Here is a 19,641-nt window from a genome sequence, read left to right on the forward strand (position 1 = left end):
CCTGACCATATCGACGCCTTTACTACTTAAACCGCGCGCGCCTTGCTTTGTACGATTAAGTGCATTAGATGGTTGCTTTTTTTAAACATCGACGAAAAAGCAGCCGCTTTACACATCGTAAAATAGAAAAATAAAGCGAATCAGACCCATCGATATTCATAAATTCAATATACGCGCGCGCGAAATCAGCCGCGTCGCTTTTCCATCCTTACGATCCGCAAGCCGGGCAAAGTGCAATTGTGTGACGTCAGAACCGGCCCCTCTAAACACTGCATCGCAGAGAGAGAAGCTTCAAAGGCCACAGTGACGTCATGCATATTTCACGAGCGTCGCATCATCCTCATCCCGCGGTGTGTTCGATTTTGGTGTAAGATTATACGGGGCAAAAATTCGAGAAGTTATATATATTTACATCGAAATTCGCAGAGTCACTCACCTCGAAGTTTATCTTGCCGGTCGTCTGCTTCTGCTTTATCGTGTTGAATACGTAGTGAGCGTATTGACTCGCATCTGTGGGAGAGTGGAGAGAACGATATAGATCTCTGATGCGCTATTGTGTGCAAGGGCTGTCGTTTGATGTGTGTATACAACGGAGCAACGAACGCCGGGCGACAATGGGGAGATAAATGCTGCACTCGCGGAAGACGCGAATAAATCAAAAGGCGCCTTTGTATAGCCTATAGTTACGCCGAGAAAACGATCGACTTGTTGATGAAATTTGAGAGGCGGATCGTTTCCTGGGTTGGGGTTGACGCGTGGGTGGATGCTGTCGAGCGACGAATCGTACACGCGGGTTTTATAACGGCGTAACTTTGATGGTGTATAACTGCGTTAATGAAAACAGCAATTTAAAGTTACGAGAGAGAGAGGGGAAGAGCTAGCCGAAAGCTCGTTAAGGATTTGTTTCAGTTGGAGCGCAACAACAAACTGCTAGTCATGCCGTCGAAACTCGTGCAGCGCACTACGGAGACTATATAACATATCTGCTGTGCTATACTTGCTCGCGGATCTAATACAAATTATCGCAACACAGTCATCGAAACGAAGCTTTAAAAAAGCTCTCTCGTAACAATTAAACCTTTTAACGCGAGTTGAAAAATATTCTCTCGAGCGCAATTACTTCTTCTCCTTCGCGGGTCGTGTGATAAAATGCACGTAAAGTGTCAAGCACCGGGTGTTAATTGCCGAAGCCATAACTCAGAGGGATAAGGCATTTCTTAGAGATAACGATTAAAGCTCCGCCCGAGCCTTGTGGCGAGCTGTTCTGCTGTATATACACACGCGTACGTATATAGTTATATTACGGCAGTACAGCTGCGCTAATGGTCGATGACTGAGTTTAATGGTTGGAAAGATAATAGCGGGGATTCTAGAGGGCCGCAGTCACGTTCGACTCTTTTCGTGTGCGCGAATGCTAGCCTGCGTCGTTGTCGCAATAACGTCCTACTTGTTGGTGTTTGCAGTTCTGTTTAGATATTGAGCTGCCTGGCTTTCAGACGGGCTTGTAGCTGTTATAGTCGTTTCCGAGATTTTAGACGACGTTCGCCTTTTGTTCGACGCTCGTTTTGTTTCGAGATAATACGATTGCTGGCTCTTTAAGCTGAACATTTATGCGTTTTGTAATTGTGATTTATTTTCAACAGGTTCAGTCTGAGCCATACTTTCATATTTTGATTTCATTGTTGTTTGGTAATAAAATAAAAAACTTTACTTTGTTCTTTCTCGCTTGGACTACAAAGAAAGAAGCTTAATTAACAAGTAAGCGATTGTTATCTTTGACTCAAACAGCTGAGTAACTGAAAACTGGGGTGAAATTCATTTATTACCCAACAAATTCTATTTGTTAGAAAAACCGAGATAATAGCTGCAAGTCCGCCGAGCCAAGCGATCCGTCCACTTTTATACCAGACAGTAAAATGCGACAAACTGCTTTCGCGTAAAACTCACCGCCTTGAGGGAAGAACTGGGAGAAGATGTGCTTGAAGGCGTCCTCGTCGACGTAGCCAGTGGGACACTCCTGTTTGAAGCCTCGGTAGATCATCTGTATCTCCTTACGGGTGAAACGGGTCTTGGCCGCGAGAGTAGCCAGTTCCTCGGGCCGATGGCGGATCCCAACGCCCACTGTCCCCGAGCCCCCTAAAACTCCTCCGAGATCTTCGATTTCCGCCTCTGCAAAGCCAAAGTCAAGCACAATCGGCGCCTTTAACACCTCGAGCTTCGAGTCCGCGTCAGTGTCCCGTCGTGTTTTTCCGACGTTTTACAGCTCGCTTTGTCTTTTTGTTCGATGCATTATTGTTCTCTGCTCGCGCGCACGCGAAGACGTCGCTGTGTGATCGGGTCTATCTTATCGACTGAGTTGTAAGGGGTCTTCTATTGGTGTCAGGTGTGCGACTAGGTAACCCAGTCGATAAGTGAGAATTCGGTCGGTAAACGAGAGTGGATAGGTAGTGAGAGAGATAATATCATAGCAAACCAGTCTAGAGATAGTGAGAGTGCAAAATTCTGAATCTATAATAAATATGTACGTATTGAAACAAATGCCAAACCTTATCATAGTGTATGTAAAATCTACGTTTATAACCTTTGCTGGAAAAAAGAAGATGGAACGAGTGTGCAGACTGCAGCAGGCGAAAGTATCATACTACTCGAGAACAGTATGATGGCAAAATTGTCACATAAGTATAGTATGTAATAACGTATGCAGCGAGAGAGTCAAGAGAGCGGAAATAACATGAGTAAGGTGTCTTTCGCCAAATGTTCGCAAGATGCTCATACAAGAGGGAGAGAGAAAAAAAGTGTGAGAGCGGAAAGGAGAAATTCAGCGCACGGATTCTGGTCGAGAGGTGGCGAGAGGAATATGACGAGAGAAATTCGCAGAGGTGAGAGAAATGTCGCGGTCGTTTTTTCTCTCCTTTTTTTCGAGGGACACATAGCAGCATGCTACTCGCGCGGACACATCATGCACACACGCGATGCGATGCGCTTTAAAGGAAGCGCAGTGACCTCTCGGCTAAGTGGCCTCTTAACCGGTCCCTCTTTTCTCTCTCTCTCTCTCTCTCTCTCTCTCTCTCTCTCTCTCTCTCTCGCTACATGCCCTCTTGTTTTTTTCTGCCTTGAGTTTCTTCTGCGCGGAAATATTTAAGGGAACGAGGCAGCAGACGTGCACTTTCTTTGACGCCCCCGCGACTAGGTGAACTCGTTTTTTTTCTTGTTTTGCTCTACAGTGGCTGGAGTGAAATATAGCAGCGCTAGAATTTGCTTTATTTTCTGGCTCACACTCAAACGAAAGCTTTGAATTTATAACTCTTTCTCTCAATTGAGGCATCTGTGTCAATCGTATATTTGAGAAATTTTTCGTTCGAGTACTATATCCAGTTTACTACGCAGCTGATGGCTATACTTTAATTCAAAGAAACGTCATTACTCGGAAATCGCTGTAGTATTCAAGTACTTTCGGCTTCGTTTTTTCTTTGATCCCATCATTTATGCAGCTCTCCTGGCTTTATCCTGTTTTCTAAGTCCATTAGCGAAACCTTCCCAGGCGTAAGTAGTTCAAAGTCCCGTTTAATTAAAACGCTTCGTGCATATAATAATACCAAGTGCTTGAGAAGTCAAACTGATCAATATAATATTTCTGTTCGCGAAATCCCCGTAATATAACATGAATTGTCATAACAAACGTATTACTCTCTTCTAAGAAACTTCGACTGCTGTGCATTGCAAGTTGGTGCGTATCTTATATAACTTGGGAAATACCAAGCATGCGTGGAAAGTTATCGAATGAATCGAGTACATACAGCCTCGAAGTCTCGTAAAGCTGGCGAGGAAACAAGAAACGCATGCAAACACTAGATAATAAAACACTGAGTCGTAAAAGCCCTCGAGGCGGAAAGACCGAAAATCATCGTAAATTTGATATCAGAGCTAAACTGTATACTCAGTATGCTTTTTGGATAAAATTTCCTCAAGTTTTTTTTATTTCGACCATATAACAATCCTATAAAGGTATGAACTTTAACGCTGTGTAATTTTTAAGCCTCGTTTAAAGTATAATGAAGTACGCTACAAGTAAGTCCAGGCTTTCAAGACTTGAATAATCACCGAAAAGTTTCGGGCTCCACTCTAGTTAAGAAGAAAATCGTAAAAAAGTTATAGGAGCACTAAATAAAGCTTTCGTGCGCGCACTTGAGCGATTTTTCACTGATGAATGGACAGCAACGTAAAAAATTGCTCCAACGCTCCGGATTGCATGCTAATTGCGCAGTCTGATGGAATGTTTTCATTTTTACTGCGAGGCGCGTATTGTTATTATTATATACCTATACAAAAAATGAAAACGTTTATTTACCTGATTGACGTCAACTACTCTATGACTCGTACAACTACTCCATGCTTGTCAACTAATAAATCGCCACGTATGATCATCTATAATGCTGTATTATAATGGTTAATCCTATCTATAATAGGCGAGAATCCATATTCTTGACGTTTAAAAAATTTTCTGGCACTCAAAGAATTTTCGTAACTAATAACAATGGCGTGAAGTACTACGTTTGCAACCTGATCTGTGTCTATTTTTAAACTTTCCACAGTTTTTTTACAGTTGCCTTGCGCAGTAACCTACTTTTTTTGTTGATATACGTTTCTGCGCTTTCTCCTTAACTAAAGCATATACATCACAATAGACTATTGAAGTGTGACGGGACGTTTTCGGTAAATGTGAAACACATCGTCATCCGGAAAATTATGCAGTCTAATTTATGAACGAGTTTTAACAATAAGGAGTACAATTTCGAGAATGGACTCAGCGAATCCTCTGATGAATTATGGACCTATTTTAGGTCATTATTTAATTCCCGCATAATATGCAATAACCGAAATGAACGTAGCTTTCTCCTACTCGTTACTGAGAGGAAATCTCCCAAAGAACAATAGCAGCGCCAACTCGGAATAGCCCTCGCGATCCCCAAATAATTAAGTGACCCTCATGACCACTGACCATTATGACCTCCCCCCCCCCCTGCACACGCGCGTGCGCGTCTTCGTCAATTACTCTTCTTTGAGAGGCTTCGCTCCCATCTCGGAGCGAAAATCCACTCGGCTGCAGCTTCTGCAAGTGCGCAAAAATTATCCCCCCGGGCCGTGAAAAAAAAAACATGTCCCGCGCTGCGCCTTCGCTCGAGTGTACATCATCCAATCTCGCTAATTGCATTCGGTAAATTGGGTCGCGAAACGCGGAGGAGGACGCGCGCGCACGCCTTCACCTCGGCTTAAAGCTTAAAAAAGGGGCGAAAGGATGAAGGGATGTGAAGGAAAAAAATTTCGTTTGTTCACTGATGAATCGACGTGAAGAGAGGGTGGATAGATGGGGGGAGAATTATGGAGGTGTGGTTCCCAACTTTTTTGAAGTACCGATACACCGGGAAAAAGTCGGTCTGGTTGAGGGATAATTAACTCGTTCTCTTTCTTCGTGATATCGCGAGAGTTAACTCGTTCTCTTTCTTCGTGATATCGATCGCGAGAGTGGATACTTCCGATGTACAACCTGCTAAAGGTGCTCAGGATTTTGGTCTTGATTACATTTTTTGAGATTGGTCTTATACGGGTTCGAGAAAATTTCAAGCGTTTTTATCGAGCGGTTGAGCGCGAGAAAGATTAGTTGGAGAATAAAAAGTAGTTCTCCAGTTACAGCTGGACGGGACGGAATATTGATGGTGAAAGTTTGAAATCTACGAGATTTAAGAAGGTACTACTTTTGCAGAATTATAATTTATGCCTTTTATAACTATTATAACAAAATTAATTTACTTGTATAAGATTTAATTTGAACTCTGAAAAAAGTTCAGAGCCAGCGATATTTTTCACTTTGTTTATTGTTGTATAATCTGAAAAGGTGTGTAAGCACACTATTTACATTTTGTTACGAAAACAAGTTATCTCCATACTGAATTAAAGCCTTATCGTTATTTAATGAAAAAATCTCAATCCAATGGAAATAGTAAAAGGCGCATTCCCAGTCAGTTATGGCATGAGCAACCCAATCAAGAAATCTCATTAGGTAGGCATGGTATGTAATGCACACAGAAGGCGAGGGCGTTTACGAGCCGCAGACGAGTACTGCAAAATCCACGAGGCCAAAAAGCCCACTTAGCCCTTGGTGCACACCATATTTTATGTAACGCGCGGACGTATTTTCGCGTTTTTTCGTACGTGTTAAGAGGGACTGATGTGACTATTTTTTGACACGGCAACCGTGCTCTTGTCTTGTTCAAACATTATATAAAATAAATAAATAATGCAAATTTATCAAAATCAACTTTTTTTTTAAATTACAAAAAAAAAAAATTTTGCGGGCAATAAAGGCCAGTATTGCCCGTTGTTTGAATATGCGGGCAATAAAGGTTTTTATTGCCCGCTAAAATAACTTTTTTGCCCGCCGGTCAAAAAAGAGTCACTTTAGTCCCTATTAATATGTACGAAAAACGCGAAAATCGTTCGCGTGTTACATAAAGATAGTGATGATAGGAATAAGAAATACCGAATGCGCAACCTATCGTCGCTAAGCCAAGGAACGACCAATCCAAACTAATATTATGATTCTACGCGTTTGCGCGCTATCAGAGCATACAGACAAGTATTTTTTCCGAGTATTTAATAGAGACTGTAAGGGTCTTCAACGAAGTACAAGTAAGTACAAGTTTTAAGTAGTACAATTTTTAATCGATTATCTCCTAGTGTAGACAAAAGAATAGTCTTTATATTATATAGTCAGCTTTTATTTACGATACTGGCATGGATTAGTAAATCTAGATGACACCCTATATTCTAAGTATAGTTAAAATGATAGTAAAGTTTCGTAAAGTTACAATTAAAAGATAGTTAAATTCAATAAAAAATAAATATAAGTAGAGTATGCATGATTTTATTTCAAAATTCAAAATAAAAAATATGACTATATACTAATTACTCAATCAGCTATCTACGTAATAATAGAGACTAGATTATTTTGAAAAAAGATTAAAAATATTTTGTAAACTTCTAATGATAAAAAAATAGAAAGTATAAAAAGCAAGTAGAGAAGCTAAGCTGAAAAAATTGAATTTAGTACAATATAAAAAGTGACTGAAAAATATTATAAGCATACATGTTTTTATACAGCTATATACTGATGTAATTATCGGTAAAAGGCATAACTTATCCAAAAATCTCCCACTATCATAATAAAATAAAACTTTTCGAGACAAAAGCCAATGCAATCATATAAACTACATCGATTTTCAATTATAGCGACCGCTGAAACTTTTTGATGAACCACAAAATCCAGCCTTGCCCTAACGACGAAAAGTTAAAGCTTATATGCGACGAGAGACGTTAAATTTTACAATCCACTAAAGCGTTTCATCGTTTTCATAAAATTAACCATGTACACCGGTTATAAATATCGTGCGCTATTATAATGTAAAGTTAAATTTCCCGGGCCGACAGAGCGCGATTTGCATAAGCTGATTTCCAATAAACCGACATAAGAGGGGGGGGGGGGGATTGTTATTGTACAACTTCGGAAATCCTCATATCCGCCCAGAAACGAGTATACGTTATGTACGTTAACGCGAAAGCTGATAATCTACACTCGGCTGAGATGAAAATCCGCGTGATAATATTTTTGTTTTACAACCCACCAACATAAATAATTCAAAAAATAAATAACAACGTATCGCCGCCTAAACTTTAAATTAAAACATGTCCCGATTAAATCTGGCGAATAACTACATCAACGCCATTCATTCACAGTAGTAACAAGCTCGTGCAGTAAAACGGCTCCCGATAATCGCAACAATCGCCGTATCGCCTCTTCGCACACCGTCCCATCGGTTTATCCCTAAAGACTCTCTCCTTGTGACCCACTTACAGCCGCATGGATACACAGCCATTCCCCGAATCGTTTTCGCTCTTAAAAGCCGATCGGAATTGTTTCACCTCTAGAATCCGCCCGAAAGAGAGAGAGAGAGAGAGAGAGAGAGAGAGAGAGAGAGAGAGAGAGAGAGAGAGAGAGAGAGAGAGAGATGATGCTCTCACCGCGGAAAAACCAATATCCAGAAAGAGGAGGTCGGCCTAATGGAAATTCTCGCCTCATTATTGACGTGCGGCGCTTGTTTTTATTGCGCGCGAGAAAGAGAGAGGAAACGGGTTACGAGAGCTCGCCTATTTCCGTCGCGAAAGAGGAAAGAGAAAAGAGCCTAGGGCTGTGTGTTATGCTGCTGCTGCTGCTCTGATGTAAAAGGGAACACGCGATCTTGCAGCTGCGGGGATATGTATAGTGTATAGCGGCACTGCTGGTCTTTGGGAATTTTCATTGACTGCTGCAGAGCTCGACGTGTTCCGGTATAAGCTCGAACACGTGTACTCGCGAGCGCCCGCTGTTTTCTATACGTGTATGTAGTCGACAGGTTTACGAGCCTGTGTTCGCGCAATACTGCAGGGGGTATACGTTGTTACTTCGAGTTTCGAAGAGCTTGCCGATTTATCGTTCCCATGTTATAGCCAGGCATAAGTCCAGATTACAGACGTCGTCGTGGTGCAGCCAATTCGAATCTCGTCAAGACGATCTTATAGAAACGTAAAGCGAATATAAAAAAGCAATCGATTTCGAGTTCCCGATAACACTTAATTCTCGCGCTAACCGCATTCCCCTCGATCAATCAAACTGCTCTCGCTCACGCCACACAACTGCGCAATCGTGTCTGCGATAGAAAGCCAAAGAAGTGTCGCCTCTTCAATTAATTCCCCAGTAGTCCCTAAAAAGCCTCTCGCACTCGCGCATTAGACGCGTTAAATAAGGCTTGAAAAGCTCCTGACAAGCGACTGTGGAAAAAAGAGAACCTCAACGATGGCTTCCACTGTACACACTTCGACCTTCACCAACAGCAGCAGCAGCAGCAGCAACGAAAATAAACCACCACTCGCACCTATCAATCGATCGCCGTCGCGTCGGATGACCGCTACCGCACAGCCTCCACTTGGTATATATAGAGCAGCAGAGCTACAGAGAGTCGAGGAGAGAGAAAGAGAAGGAAAAACAAAGGAGGGATGGATGAACGTGCGCGCGGATTTTTCTCGCTGTGAGAATCCACGCGAGAAAGGCGTGTCTATATAGAATAGGTGCGGTCTTTTGTTTGTGAAAGCGAGACGTTTGGTCAGGGATTCATATGCTAATGCGTGTGGATGCTGATTCTTGTGAAGATTCTATGCTAATTTATACGGCTCATTCGGTGATTTTTCGGCGGATTTCATTACTCGGATCAAGTTTAAAGTTAAATCAAGTCACAACTCCCGATTAACTGATAACACGACCAATTAGGGAAGTCCACCCTCTCGCGGTCCAATTACGCGCGGAAGCGGTGAGAATTTTGGACCGGTTCGCCTAAACGACGCCAGCCTCACCCTCGAGAGATTGCGCCTGATAATAGCTCCAGTATTATACGGAACACAAGATGATCATAAACACGCGCACACACGCGCCTCCAGTTATGCAAATGAAGATAGATTCATCATCGTAATACAAGCGTCGAAAATTATCCAGAGGCTGTATTTCGCTGCAATGGACGATAATAAACTATTCAATTAATTGCGAGCAAACAGGGCACTTCCGCTGCAGAGCCGCGCGCGCGGCTCATTGAATTGCAAAATTTCCGCCGCTGCGTGGGTACACTCGAAGCGGCGAATCTGCATAACGGACACAATGCAGTTTCTTAATTAAAGGAGCTGTATTATAAACGGCGATGCAGTGAAGAATCTCGGAAGCAGTAGTTGAGAAACGGCTTTTTATGTACCCGAAATATTTTCTTTCGCGCCTGGCATGGTGAGTTGGAAATTGCACTTGCGCTTTTGCAGTGAAAGATAGCTGCGATGCTTCGTTGTAAGAATTGTCGAGATCGTCGTATATACCTAGACCAACATTAGGTATGAGAACACACGCGATGAATGCGACCTGACGCCGATAAAATCAATTCCAACGAGCTATAAACGAGCTCCGTACAATACCGCGCAGTCTATTACCAACAGCCCAGCTCTCGTATATGAAAAAGCTCCAGCAGCCCGACGGAGAACACAAGCAACAACAGAGTCGGCTCTCCCCTCTCCCCTCGCCCGAATAAAAATTCCATCCATTAATCAAACCTATCCCGAGCAGAGCCTTTCCTTTTTCACTTACTTACATCCGCGCGCTACATAACGGGACCACCCCCGCGTGTACACATTCCCCGGCTCATCCGGCGCATTCTCGTGGTATAGTCGCGTGCGCGGAGGCGCAGCATTATCGTCGCGACCTAATCGAATTCCAGAGCACGGAGCAGCCATGGGATCCCTCACTCTCAGGCGCGACCGACGGATTGGATTCGCAAATTGAAGTGCTTTATTTATTAATCTCCGAGGGCTTAACGAGATCAGAGCTGCTGCTGCGGAGACTCTCTTTTCTGGAAAGATTTTTCAAGATAAACCGGGGGGATATTATATATACCTTGATTTTACGACGAAGCGCGGGGTCGTATGGATTTCCGATATGCCATCGATATTCCGTACGATAGAGTTGGATAACTCGATTAATTATTACAGGAATACGAGCGAAGGTTCAGTGATCCCTCGCGAAAGGGATTGAAGCTCGCTGGGAAAAGTGGTTTCGCAATTTTAACATCGCGCACGCGTCAAGCCAGAATTACGCTAATGACGCGAGAGTCATAAATGGCTTCGGGAAATCGTACTTTCGTCGGCGTAACGACGTCAGCAGCTCGACGCACCCCAGCTGAAGTTTTAAACCAAATTGTAATCACTTCTACTTGGAAATTACATTTCGTCATGCGTAAATCATCTGTTCTCCGAGCACACGGCATATAGGTACGGCTGCGCGAGTGCGCGAGAAGAGGCAATATTATATCTGGGGAGCTAGTGCAGGCGTAACTTGATTTAGCGCGGTTTGCCGACGACCGCGGGCGTTTGTTATAATCAGCGCTGCTTGATCAGCGAGAAGTCGAGAGAGAACTTTTGGAAATCTGATTTGGCTTGGCTCGTGGTCTAGCGGAGAGTTGCTGCTATAGGGGATTCTGTGATTGCTGGATAACGGTTTTTCAAAGGATTAAAATAGATGCGATGGTTCGGTGTACGGTCGGTAAATCAGTTCGATAAATGATGATAAGAGATTTGAGAACTTCTTGTAAGCGAGACTCCTACACCATCTATGCTATCGCAATCCTCTTCAATCTTCAAAAGCCCTGTCTAATCTTCTCGAAAGCATCTGCTGATAAAACTAACGGAATTCGACACCCTATTACTCACAAAACAATCCAAGGATGCCTTCTCAAAAACATAATCACCATCCCCATTTCTATCTCGTAAACCCCTCCCTTTCAACCCTCATCAAAAACACTCTCAAATAATCAGAAGCTTTAAAATCACCTTAAACATCTGGAACAATGCATCTCGCGCACGACAAAAACGAAACATGGACCACGACTATCCTCGACCCACGTCTCTACGGCTGCAGGCGGGGTACCGAGAGATAGGAAGCTGCACACCACTGCCTTGGCTCACTCCTCTCGGAATTCCCGAGATAACGGACTATATATATACGTGCACGTGCTCAGCGACTCAAGAGATATGGAGCTGATACTTCTCTCTCGGCTCTCGATCAATTGGGTCGGGGGACGTGCGCAGATGCGTAGATACATGAACGCCAGAGCCTGTGCAGAGCGAATATGGCAGAGCTTAGCAGCCAGTGCCAGACTGTTTTTCCGGAGGATGTGCGAGTTGATGTTTCTTAGGGGAGGGGACACGAGGGACGACTTTAATTGGCAGATGCGACGGATTGCTGTTGGTTTTTCCGGGTTTATGAGGAGATGAGGTCGCAGTGCTGGATATGACCGACGTTCGGGAAATCTGTTTTAATATTTATGAGATTAAGTTGTTTTCTTCTGTTTCTTTACTGTAGAAGAGGAAAAATGTCGATTTGATAATAATTCAGAGAAGGAAAAGTTTGTATCTTCAAATCGTCCATTATATTCAATGAGGCATATATTTCTCTTTTATAAACTCGCATTACGCCAGATAAGCTTAACGAGCTCGAATATAAGGATTCTCGATTATTCTATGCTAATTGAAGCCAGTTAAAACCGATGACCAACTTTCGTTACGCAAATCCTTTAATCTCGCTCTGCACTAATTTTAAGAACTTCACTGCCAAAATGCTGCGACTCTGCTGCAATAACGCTGATAAGTGAATGTTTAATAGCTATTGTTCGCCTAACTGTCTGCATTAATCCTCGCGTACGCGTGTGACTCCATTTTCGCAACTTTTGTAATTCGTACTGCGATCCCGAGTGCGTATGAGCGATAAATTTTGCAAAATCGTGCATTTTTTGCGACAAAACGAGCAGCGGATTAGCCGGGAGGTAACAGATGTTTCCGCGCATAAATTTGCAAAGAGTGTAAATTATTGCGCGTACAACTACGGGTAAGCGCGGCTTGAAATACAAACGTAGAAACTTTTCGAGGGAATTATGTCGTATCGAGCATGTCAGCCTCGAAACAGGCTGTTATACAGCGTGTCGTAATCAGTTTATTAAACAGAGATCCACTGGTATATAATGCCTTAAAATATCGACTCTCGAAAACAAACAGCTGATGGTTCAATTTGCATATGCGGATGTATAGCTTTGTACGTGTTCCAGATACATCGCTGAAAATGTGCAAGTATTGCATTCGCAGTCGTGTATCTCCCACTTACGATACTGACAGTCTATTTTTCATAAAAAAAAAAACATCTTATCTGCAACAAAGATAAATACATCCCTTGCAAGGCAAACAAGCACACGCTTCCTCATCCAGCAGCTGCAAACTCGCCGATTCTCGCTTGCTTGCTTAGTCGGGAAAGCGACGGCGCATTATCCGTCGTGAAAAATTCAGGAGCCGAACTGCGCGCAGTCGCAAGAATGAAGACGCGAGTAGTCAAGGTCCGGATGGGTCAGACGCCTCGGCAGACAAGGAAGAGAGGAAAGAGAGCGTGAACGCGTTGGTTTATTCATGCGACGCTCGTTGCCTCTCTCGGCTTCTTTTTTCCTTCCAGATTTTTCTTTATTTTCATCGCGAGAGATGCGACAGTCCTAAGAAAAGGCGTATTGTAAAATGGTGTATTTGCTCGGGCCTCGATGCATTTTTCAACCGAGTTGGATTAAGATTCTTTCGATTTCTTTCGTTATTTTTTCAGGGGTCACACGGTCCAACCTGAATATAATGCTTATTAAACCTGACGCGTGTATAAATCGCCACGAGCATATTGACGGCTATATGCTAATTATGATGAACAGCAAAGAGAGTGCGCGGCTAGATTATGTGCATAAATTCAACATTTAATCCGGTTAATCCAATGAAATCGTCAGCGAATATATTTGCATCAGCCCTCGTCTATTCCAGAGTGTTTGTTTACCCCACCGTTATCATAGCTTAATTAGATTCCCGCAGCGCGGCTGCTTCGCTCACATATAATTGCTCGTAAATTGAGCTATACTAGCTTATATATTAATTATTCCCCCATATTCACGTACTCGAACAAAAAAAAAATAATACGTCCTCTCTCTAATTATACGAAAATTTCGCTCCATACACAGCGAGAACTTTTTCCCCGAACCCTCGAAACTCTCTCAGGCTAATTAAATTCGGTTTACAATTCCATTCCGCACCGCGAGGGCCAAAAACACACAGTACACAACGGGTCTCTTTTCATCCGCGGAAAAAGCATCCGTATCTGGGCTCCTTTGAAAAACTATCTCTCTCTTGCTGGGGAGAGAAATTGCGCGTCGTCGGGCGAGAGAGATCTTCACCAGCTCGGGAAACACTTACTCGCAAAGAAGGCTACAGCGCCGCGCGGTAAAGCGCGAATGGTAAAAAGCCAGCGCGCAGTGGGCTCCTAAACATGAAGAGCCTTTTTATCTCAGATAGGGAAAGGAGCGGAAAGGACGCAGCCCAGAATTTCCGCTTTTGCGCGCACGTATCGCACGTCTATGCGGAAGGTATAGCCTAAGGTTTTCCCGCGCACAGCTGTTTCAATTATTTACGTATAAGGCGATCACAGATACGCGGGAGGAAGAATTATTTAGCTTTGGAAAAAATATCCGCGGCGATTATTAATCCGAGACATGTACGCGTCACGCGTCGCACGGCGAGGAGGTACTGGATATAAAAGCGGTTTAAAGATCATTTAGGATTCATAAGCTTTTTTGAGGTCAGCAACGAGAGAGTCTCCGAAGTGTGCGCGGAGGAGAAGTTTAAATATGGAGCATTTTTGCGACGTTGATCGATGCCCACTTTGTAGCTACTCTTGGCTTGTGGGGAAATCTCCCTAAGCTCTCCTCTCTGTGTATTGCGCAAATAGATGCAACTTATCTCTCGCGAGGAATATGTATTACTATTTTCGAAGTTAAACGAAAAGAATAGTCTTGAAGCTTACGCAGCGTTTCGCAACGAATACACGCGTTTCTACAAGCTAAAAGAGAGTAAAGAATTTTCGTGATGGATACTGCAGAGCTGCATACATAAAAAACAAATTTCGAAAAAGAAGCACTTTTTACCGTACAGTTCCGTGCCTCTTTCGCAAAAACATACCCCGAGGCAACGTTTCCTCTATCGACTTTCCACCGAAGAAAGAGTCAATTCCGAGTCTCCAAATATCCAGTTGACTGGCCGCGATAGACCTCAGATATGCAGTTATAGCAGACAAAAAGCGTCAATCCCACTCGAAAATTACCCTTGCGCCGAATAGAGTTACATAGCCTCCATATCCGGGACCGCGAAATCCGGCGAACGAGCGGGAAAATTCGATTGAAAGCGTTATACGGACGGATATAGGCGGCCCGGGACACACACGGAGGCTCGTCATCGGCCGCTTCGAGCTATAGTGTGCAGATCAAAGAGCCGCGACGACCTGACTTTGTATTTTTCCTGCAGGTATGAGATCGAAGGAGCGAACTTAGAGGCGTGGTATATAGGTGTGTTGTAGAAGAGTTTGGGATATTTTCATAAACACCCGCGAAAAAATTTACGTCCGGCCCGACGTCGGCCTAGTACTGCGCGCCGATATGCCGACGTCGGCACAGTGTTGGCAGTAACATCGGTCTAGTACTGTTCCGACGTCGGAATGAGCGGAATTTCTGCGAGTGTGCCAGCATCAGGCTGATCATGTTTTGAAAATTGTGCAAATATGGATGGAGTACTGGTCCGGCACCAGGCCATTTGATAATATGTGAACAGTATTGGCCCAACTATGGCCCAGAGCCAGTATGCCAACACTGGCGCACCGATTTCTACAACCGGGCCAGAGCTGGGATTTTCCCAGTGTCGGCGATTTTTTCGCGAAACAATGATGCCATTTTAAAATGAATGTAATCGTATCGCGTTTCAGTTATAACATGAGCGATTCAAGCAGGCCTATAACAATTAATACAGTTTCGGCATAGAGGTGACTCAAACCGCTATATATGCACTTGGCTCGCAGATAGTGTTGAGGGAAATAGGAAAGCGCCCATGCGCCATCTACCTTCGTTGACCGGAATAACACGATGGCTTTGAATGGTGCAGGGAAAGGTTTGGTTCAAGACTACTTTGTTTTGATCGCTGATTCTCGCTGGTCATGCTCATAATAATTTTATGGCTTTTTTAAATAGCAAAAATGCATTTTAACAAAATTATCTTTCTCTTTATTTACTTTTAACGGGACTTTTATTAAAGAGTTACTTATCAGTACACGCTGAATGATTTTATTGAATCAGCGTTACAGTATTCACCGAAATGAGAATATTTTGAAATTTTGGAACTACTCAGTTTTGAATATAACTCACCAACTAATACAATACGTGCGCATATGACAGGCACATACGCCAGAGAAAGAGCATACACGACCTATCAAATATTCAACTTTCGGCGAGCTTCGCAAACACGACATTTTCACAAGTGTGCCACTGATCGATTCACATACGCGAAATGTATGGTTAGAAATGAAATTGATTCTCCCTCGACGTCTCTCCGAGTTCATACATTAACGAAATAAAAGAGCAAATGCGGAGAAAATGCCAAGCGCATCTTGGATGCATGCAGCGCGAGCGTCAATATTTATTCTCTGAAAACTAGAATTTCAAATGCAAAGGCGTCGCTCGCGTCGCTCTCGCGAACGAGTGTTTGAGAAGACGAGAGGATAAACACGCGCCAAATATGCTCCAATTTCAGGGGTGCGTAGTTGTATAAGGCACCGTGCAACCCGAGAAAGTTCGAGTTACCATTAGCTGTTTTGAATTCAAATAAACGTCGACGCATACAGCGCTCTCGAACCGCACATCAACTGATCGCCGCATCGTGAGGCGAAAAAGTTTCCCTGCTGTACGCGTTGGCTGTCAGAAATTGCAGGAAATTGAATTTTCCCAACTTTTCGATCACGTCGAATATCGTCCTTCGACTCGTAACTCGTCGAGCGTATAGGACGACCATCACGGAGGAATATATTATAAGCGAAGGCATTAGAGAAAAAAAAGTAACTGCAAACAAGATTTCAATTTCTATACGCTCTACATGAGGATCACATATCCGGCAATAAAAAGAAGAGCCTTATCCAATCGACCTATAACTCCTGCGCACAGTCGAAATCCATCAAACTCCTCTATCGGATTCTCTCTCGCTCCAGAAACGCGCTCCTCGAAAAATTTCGTTCTCCCAGGCCAATGTAAGCCCTGTACATAGATGCACTTATAGCATACTTATAATCTAGCAGTCCGAGCGCGAAGGAGAAATCGGCCGCGTGAGAAGCACGTGTGAAATGTAAGGCGGCTGTATGTGTGGGAGAGAGAGAGAGACGCAGCGAAAATACACGTTGCGAGAGAGCACACAAGTGCGAGAGAGAAAGATAGCTCCAATCCCGGGCATCCCGGGGGTCACCATGGCAACGCACTGGAGCAACGGCGTAGCTCGACTTCCCTTTCTCTCTTTCACTCTCTTTTTGTCCCGCAATTCGCTTTCTTCGATTCTCCCTTTACTGATATGTGTATAGTGCGCCTGTCTTTATCCTTTATATATGCGCTTATGTATATATATGCGCGACGACGACTATCTCTTTTCGAATATACTCTCGCGTGTTTACCGAATTATGTCAAAGCTTGTACTGCCGCTGCTGCGTAGGTATAAGTTTGGAGCTTTTCTCGAGGGGGAGGAGACTTGTTTTTTTTTCTTCGAGAGGCTGCGACAGAATCGGAGTTTATAATTTTCTTTTTCGCTTTTTCCTATTAGTTTTTATAAATTTACGAATTTTTATAAATCCTGACTCGGCGTATCTACATTAGAGCGATCGACGCCTGTCCATCAACGTCGAGGAAGATACAATTTTTTTTCAAAATCCAATCAAACTCTGGTTCAACATTATTTTGTTGAAAAAAGAAAACGACTGTTTTAATCTCTGCATACCACGCAAGCTTTTATCAACAACAACGAACACAACGTTGCATTTCGGCGCCAAAACGGACGCTATCAAAGGATCCAATTAAAATTTTCGTACTTCAGAGCGCCTCTCGCAGTTTATCTTAAACGGTCCATTTTAACGACTCGCGCTCGGCGATGAAGGGAGATCGTTAAGGTAAGCGTTGGTCCACGCGCTCAGGAGAGAGAGAGGCTTAATTCCGTGAAAATTTTGTCTACTTTGACCTATGGCTATGTAGCTCGAGAGGATAAAGTTGTATAGGTATATCACCACCGCAATCTTGTTTCAGCGGCTAAATAAAGGAAATTTAATTTCTCTCTCTGGCTAATTCCTCGGTGCGCTCGCAGCGCGCGCGGCTTCGAATTTCTGGCTTACACGGCTAACTTAATCATCCCCGTCGATCTCCGACTCCGCTGCGGGGTGATGTTTAAAGTGACGGATGAGTGCAATCGAACGTTTTCTCATCGATCTTTTTTGACAGGCCTGTGTGCGTGTGTACCGAAAGATTATTTATCACGGAAAAGGTATCAGGACATCGTCTGAACAGTCCCGGACTTAATCTACTGAAATACAATAGGTCCTCTTCATTTTTGTTTCGAATTAACATGTACATACAGCTATACGTATACACACACGGGCGAACTGTTGCTTCCCAAACTGAAACTATGTGCTGCTTATGAAGGCGGGATATTTACGGTGCACACGCGTAGGCGACACGAGGCCGGTGTATTATCGATTTATCAAGTGTATACATCGACGACGTAATATTCGCGTCAGCGCTCGCGCCACGACGCGAAGCGTCAATCACGTTTCCATTACGTCTCATCCGAGCGGTTTAAAACGACGATAATAATGCGCAATCAATGAAGCACATCGTTTTTGTTTCGGAGCTTTTAATAGGTAAATTAAACTTTCTCCGTGTTGGAAAGCCGAAAAGTTTTGCGCTGAATGCTTAACGAGAGAGAAAAGAAGCCGTGTATATAAGGGGCGATTCGAAAAGTTTCGCGAAAAAATTGTCGTGAATTCCTATACTGGATTACGCGCTAAGCTCTCGATTGCGGATTAACCTCTCGAAACTTTGGTCACAGGGTTGATTCTTTTTATAATTTTTCCTCGTTCTCTCTGGAATTCGGTTGTAATTATTTTAGATTTAGTAACTTGCGGAATTTACATGTTTGAAATTCTATTGTAAAGGGTATATTTTGAATTTCGATTTTACAATTAATCAACGCATTAATATTAGAGAAAAAAAGTAACGAGTACATAATCGCTTACAATAAAATCCGATGATTTATCGGCCATTTGCTTAATGAACGTTAAATGCGTATTTAAAACTGTCGCCGATGCAACAGAGATTTCGCTCAAACGGGAGCCGACCTAAATTCGAGGCACTTTATATACCGTAGCTGCAGCGTAAATATAAAGCCTATATATTAAAAAGGCTCTATGTACACGTCTGCCTTAATATTTAATGAAGCCTGCGTTATTTGCACTAGAAGCCCGCATTCCGATAAAATACATCCACAAAACCTATACTTTTTCGCTTTTATCACGCGATGGTCCTTGCGAATATCGCAATGCCACTTTTTCCCCTATTTTCTTCATTCTTGAACAAATTCCAAAGAAACGAATTACAAAAGCGCGACTGTGCACTTATTTCATCTCTCCGCCACCGCAATTCGTCCCCGCGTATAATTTAACCGAACGAAAAATTCATGAGCACGAAAGCCCCACCCCCGTAAAAACCATCTCTCACGCGCAGAAACCTGTTTCGCGAGCAGACCTCCGCTACTCCTTGGGCGAAAAATTTCTTTCGCTGTTATTCTCCCGCGCAATTTTCTCACGGACTATGCACACCAGCCATTTTCTGTCCCTGGCGTCGAAGGAAGAGAGAAAAAGAACGAGTTATAAACGCGAGCAGTGGGAACAGAGCGCGAACGAAAAATCTACAACAAAGTCGAGTTCTAGCGATTTCACGGCAGACCGAACGCGCCTCTCCGCAGCGACGCGAGTTTTTGCGGGAGCCTTGATGCTTGTGAGGGGATGTATCGTTCGCCGAGATTTTCCTCGCTTTTTGCGCAGTAGCAACGTGGTTTTCGCGTAATTAAAACCGATGCTTGTGGTTATTTTGCGACGTA

General features: G+C 43.4%; 2 protein-coding genes across 4 annotated transcripts in view; both read right to left on the reverse strand.

Annotated features, from left to right (window-relative positions):
* Positions 1-19,641, reverse strand: part of LOC100116126 (cellular tumor antigen p53) — a 58,419-nt gene that overhangs the window by 21,699 nt on the left and 17,079 nt on the right. The window lies entirely within an intron of this gene.
* Positions 1-19,641, reverse strand: part of LOC100121497 (Kv channel-interacting protein 1) — a 51,795-nt gene that overhangs the window by 7,403 nt on the left and 24,751 nt on the right. For 2 of the 3 annotated variants that reach the window (XM_001605058.6, XM_003424690.4), the window contains 2 exons: positions 1,948-2,169; positions 437-510 (listed from right to left, as the gene is read on the reverse strand). In XM_001605058.6, coding sequence (XP_001605108.2) covers positions 437-510; positions 1,948-2,169 — 296 coding nt within the window. The remainder of the gene's footprint in view (positions 1-436; positions 511-1,947; positions 2,170-19,641) is intronic. The other variant, XM_016986191.3, reaches the window with a different exon arrangement.

The sequence above is a fragment of the Nasonia vitripennis genome, chromosome 5 (genome assembly GCF_009193385.2).
Source record: "Nasonia vitripennis strain AsymCx chromosome 5, Nvit_psr_1.1, whole genome shotgun sequence".
NCBI lineage: Eukaryota > Metazoa > Arthropoda > Insecta > Hymenoptera > Pteromalidae > Nasonia > Nasonia vitripennis.